This window comes from Chlorella variabilis (assembly GCF_000147415.1).
Source record: "Chlorella variabilis unplaced genomic scaffold CHLNCscaffold_4, whole genome shotgun sequence".
Taxonomy (NCBI): Eukaryota; Viridiplantae; Chlorophyta; class Trebouxiophyceae; order Chlorellales; family Chlorellaceae; genus Chlorella; species Chlorella variabilis.
In genome coordinates this window covers 226737-231804 of record NW_005435084.1, presented here as the reverse complement: position 1 = coordinate 231804, position 5068 = coordinate 226737, and the positions used below count along the sequence as shown (strand labels likewise).

At 67.6% G+C, this 5068-nt stretch overlaps 1 protein-coding gene across 1 annotated transcript in view; it reads right to left on the bottom strand.

The window, feature by feature from the left end:
• Positions 1-4488: 4488 nt before the first annotated feature.
• Positions 4489-5068, bottom strand: part of CMS (hypothetical protein) — a gene marked incomplete at both ends in the record, with an annotated part of 1502 nt that continues 922 nt past the window's right edge. The window contains 2 exons of the mRNA XM_005849929.1: positions 4489-4656; positions 4888-5025. Of these exons, the coding sequence (XP_005849991.1) occupies positions 4489-4656; positions 4888-5025 (306 nt within the window). The remainder of the gene's footprint in view (positions 4657-4887; positions 5026-5068) is intronic.

Here is a 5068-nt window from a genome sequence, read left to right as displayed (position 1 = left end):
GCGGCGGTGCGTGCGGTACGGGGCCGGGGGCGCCGGGGGCGGCAGGCAGGCAGGCAGCCGGAGAGTCTGGTGATGCAGCGGCACGCAGCTTGCATGCACAGAGCGCAAGCAGGCGGCGGGCTGGCACCCCTGAGGCAGCCCTGAAGGGCACCCCTGAGGCAGCAGCCCGGGCAGGCAAGCCCCACCGCGGGTCGGCTGCGCACCGGGGGGCATGAAGAAGTAGAGGGTCTTGCGGGTGAGGCGCACGTTGGCAAACTTGTAATAGTACTTGGCCAGCTGGCCCGAGCCGTTGCGCACGGCATAGATTGTGCAGGAGGAGTAGACGCGGCCGCCGGCGTCGGCCCCGGTGCCGCCCACCTGCGTGCCGCCGCCCACCGTGGCCACGTGCTCTAGCTGCTGCTGCTGCTGCTGCTGCTTGCCGCTGTCGGCGGACTTGCCGGATCCGTCCAGCTCCCACTCTGCCGCGCTGCCCTCATCGAACACGTCGACAGGCTGCTGCAGCGCGGCGTCGCCGTCCACGGCGCCCAGCGTCTTGGTGTCGCGGCCCAGCGGGCGCAGCTCTGCAGGCAGGAAGGCTGGGGAGCGCGGGGAGGGGGAGTGAACGTCACGGGTGTGCGGGGTGCGGGGCAGGCGCCCAGCGCCAGCAAATGCCGGGGTGCCGACGCCGGCGGCCTGCCCCGGGTGTGCAGCCAGGGACAGCCGCAGCAGCTCCTGTGGCCCGAATTGAATGAATCGGTCGGCCCCGTGCCGTGCACAGGATGCTGCTGGGCAGCGCTGTTGCCTGGCGCGTCGCCGCCGCGCCCAACCACCGCACCTGCCGGCAGCCGCGCCGCCGCCGAGCCCCGGCCGCCGCTAGGGTACGAGTAGATGACCCATACTACCAGCATCGGCCAGAAAGCATACGCGGCATACTGAAAAGCCTTGCGCTGCCACGGCTTCTGCTGCAGGGGGGGTGCCTGCATGCGGCGCGGCAGCGGCGGCGGCGGCGGCAGGGGGTTGTTAGCCGCCGGCTCTGGCAAGCCACGCAGAGGGCTGGCCCCGCCGCCGCACCTTGGGCCGCATCGGCCGTCTAATGGAGGGTAATCTGCGCGACGCCAGTGCTGCTCATGCCCGCAGCAGGTGCAGCTGGGGGTGGTTGCGAAGCAGCCCCTCTCCCTATCCCACGGCTGGCTGGCTTGAATTGCGGGGTTTTCCAGTCGCCCGGGCCGCGTGGCTGCTGTCACAAACGCCTCTGCAGGCCGCCTGTCAGATGGGGCTGACGATCTTGCAAGACACGGCGGGCAAGCAGATGCCCAGTGAATTGCATATGTTTGAGGGTGTGTCACTGGCTTCAAGGACGGCGCTTGTTAACGCGCTGAGGTGGTGGGCCAACATGCTGAGGGCCAAACGCAGCAGGGCAGGTCAAATTTGAGTCCCACAGAGCACCGGAGCGGCCCCAGGCAATCTGAGAGTAGACGTGGAGCATGCCGGATTGCTCAGTGAGGGGAAGGCGCCTGGTGGGCGGGCGCCGACGTCGGCGCCCTGGCACCCCTGGCAAAATACACGAGCTGTGGCATTCAGCGAAGAGGCACAGGGCCTGGCTCCCTGGGCAAATCAGCATAGCCTCGAAAATGCATGCCCAAGAGGAGCAGCAGCAGTATGCACTGCCATCAATGGCGAGCGCCGATCTGGTGCCGCCGCCAACCCGCTGCCGCTGTGCCTGTGCGGCAGTTGAGCACCTCTCTATATCTAGTGCCAGCACATGAACACCCTCAGACTTACACAAGCAACATTGTGGTGGCTTCCATGTGGTGTGCCTCCAATAAGCTGCAGCACCAGCCATCATGCCCAAAGAAGGCTATGCGGGTGGCATGCAGATACAATTCGATCAATCAGGCAATGAAGAATCAAGCAAGAGCAACATTGCAATGCACTGCAACGCACTGGACAGGCGCTAGAGGCGGGTGGAGTAAATGTGGAACAGGTTGGATTTGGCGTCCCAGGCCTTGCCCGCCACCAGCAGCTGGGAGCCGTCGCCCGACAGGGCCAGCCCCTGCCCCGCCGACATGGTGCCCCAGCCGTTGCAGCCGTCGCCGTCGCCCAGCAGCGAGCGCGGCTCCAGAATGCTGCTAGCCAGGCGCCACTGGCCTGCCTTGCGCGCAAACAGGTTGACGCGGGTGCTGGTGGGGGTGGCGCTCGTGTCGGCGATGGCAATCACTGAGCCGTTGGCAGACACCGCCAGCGCGCTGCCAAAGTCCAGGTCGCTGGCCCCTGCTGGGTGCAGCTTGGCGGCATACGCCCAGCTGGCGGGGGACGCGGAGGAGGCGTTCCACACCTCCACCACGTTTCGGGAGCGGAAGAAGGTGACGGGCGTCATGCGCGCCACCGCCGCCACCCTGCCGCCGCTGGCCTGCTCCACCAGGGATACGGCGTGGTCGACATGCTTGGAGCCTGGGAGCGACTGGATTGGCGCAATGGAATAAGCACAGTCGCGGTACGGCAGGCGGCCGCCCATGACGTAGGGGGTGACCAGGGAGAAGCAGCGCTGGTTGAGTGAGGAGTAGCGGTCGCTGCTGGCGTACCCAGCTGCAGCAGGGGATGGGGGTGGGGAGCACTTGTGGAAGGCAGGGTGGGTGGTGCACACAGGCTGGCCAGCGGCAGGTGCTGGTGTGCGGAGGACAGATGGATAAGGAGGAAAGGTGGAAAATGCAAGGAGGGCCGGCGAGCAGGCAGCCGCTTGCAAGCGGCTCGGGAGCGGCAACCAGCGGGCGCCAACCAGCAGGCGCCAACCGGCAGGAGCAGCAAGCGGGGACTCACAGACGAGCAGCGACATTTCATTGGCTGAAAAGCTGGGGGAGGCGCAGGCCTGGCCTCGGGCTGTCGTCATCTGCCCTGCGTCGTCCCAGGCACCGGTGTAGGTTGGCGTGCAGGTGAACAATTGCGGCATGGTGTGTGGGGGGTGGGGTGGGTGGGGGAGACGGCGGCGGGGGGCACGCGCAGGTTGATGCTATCTCTCTGGTTGCAGTTGGTCAGTATCTGTCACCAGGTGTCGGCAGGATGCGATTGCCGCGGCAAGGAGCAAGCGCCCCAGTCACTTCTCCCGCATGCTTGCCACCTCATTGTGCCCCTCCCAGATGGCCCCACTCACCACACACTCGCTCTGGTCGACCTCGGCGGTGCCAGCGTGCCCGCCTGTGATGGTGAGCCAGTTGCCGTCGGCCGATAGGGCCAGCGCCAGCCCAAACTGGGGGCCCTCATAGCCACGGCTGGCTGGTGGGTGCTCCTGGTTTTTGATGTAAGGTGCCATGATGGCTGCCCGAGAGTAGCGCCCCAAGCGGCCGCGTGTGAACACCAGGACTGCCCCGCACGCTACGGGGCTGGCATCGGTGGCAGCGTTGGGGGCCGCCGCCACGGCCACCGAGCCGTCAGCTGAGAGCGCCACAGGGGCGCCCAGCCTGTTGAGCAGCACCTTGAGCCAGGGGAGCCGGGCGGGTTGGTGAGCCTCTTGGCTGCCGCCACCAGGTCCTGCACTGGCTTGCTGCCCCACTTGCCATTAGCGGAGCGCTTGCACACCGCCGTCCCCACCATCGCCCACTTGCCGTTCCTGCTCAGCGCCACATCGCCGGTGCCGCCCTCCCGTGAACTGCACCGCGTACCAGTGGCCCAACGCCAGCTGGAGCCCCGGCTACCTGGGTGGCTACTCGGCGGCGCAGGCGCCGGCGTCCTTCAAGGCGCTCAAGCGTGCAGAGCTGTTCCTGGCGCCGCTGCTGGTGCCCATGAGCCAGCTGTCGGGATCCGCGCGGGAGCTGCCAGACGTGTACGGCACACAGATGATGGTACTGGTAGACCTGACTGGTGAGGAGGCCCGGGCTCCAGCGTGTGAGGCAGGAGGGGCGGGGCTGGGGGCGGCCGGGCACAGGCGCATGCCGCCTGAGCACGCCAAGCGGTTAAAACATCACTGGGCAGCAGCGGGGCCCAGCCTGCTCCTGTCGCCCCCCACCTCCACGCGCCCGCAGAGCCCACGTTTTACTACAAGCTCCACCAGAACAGCCAGTACTATGCCGTCCCGCTGTCGTCGGTCGCGGGCGCCGCCTCGGTGCAGCGCTACCCCCTGGGCCCCACCCTCACCCCCTTTGCCGTCGACGTGAGCGCCAACGCCACCGCGTCGCCGGTAGCGTGAGCGCGGCTGCAGTGCCGACACCGTGCTACCTGTGCCCAGCCCAGGAGACGGGCGGGCACTCTCGTCCCCTGTACCAATCACACCGCGAGCAGCACATCTGCCGGCCACCCGCCATTCCTGCCTGCACCCTTCAATATTGCAACTTTATGTACGAAAAAATAACAAAAATGGAACTGCAGCGAGCGGCAAGCAGGGCAACACGTGAGCAGCACGCGCGCCACCAGCCAGGCTCCCGCTCAAGCAGCCTCGAGGGTTGTGGGACCTCCTGGCTCTTCTCTGCTTGCACGGCCCCCTGCACCCTCTCGCGCCGCCTCCTTTCTTCCTTTCCATCACTCGTCAAACACCTTGCACTCCCGAGCAGAGGGGTCCACCTTTTCGCAGTACTCCACCCGCGCCGCCTCCAGCGGGTCGGCAGCGGCGGCCTGGGCGCCGCGTGCCGCAGCCGCCGCCTCCTCCAGGAAGCGCCCAGCCACCGACATGTCGTCGGGGGTGGTGACCTGCAGGGTTGGGGGGTAGGTCAAGTGGTGGGGGCCGGGGCATGACAATGCGGCGATGGTGGCAGCAGAGGCCAGCTGGAGGGAGCAGCTGTGGAGAAGCTGTACAGGCACAAAGCCTGGCTAGGGCCCCTGCCGCGCCTGCTGCGCTTCTTGCACCGCAGCGGGGGCACCAGCACTGCGCCCCGGCAGTACTGCAGCGGTACCATCGACAGCGATGGTACCGGCAGGCACCTTGATGTTGGTGTAGCTGCCGGGGGTGATGCGCACGGGCCTGCCCAGCGCCTCCACAATGGACACGTCGTCAGTCACCTCCAGCCCCTGCGCCGCCACCAGCGCAAAGCCCTCGCGCAGCACCGGCGGTCGGATGACCTGCGGCAGGGACAGCGGGGGGGGGGGGGGGGGGGGGGGGGGG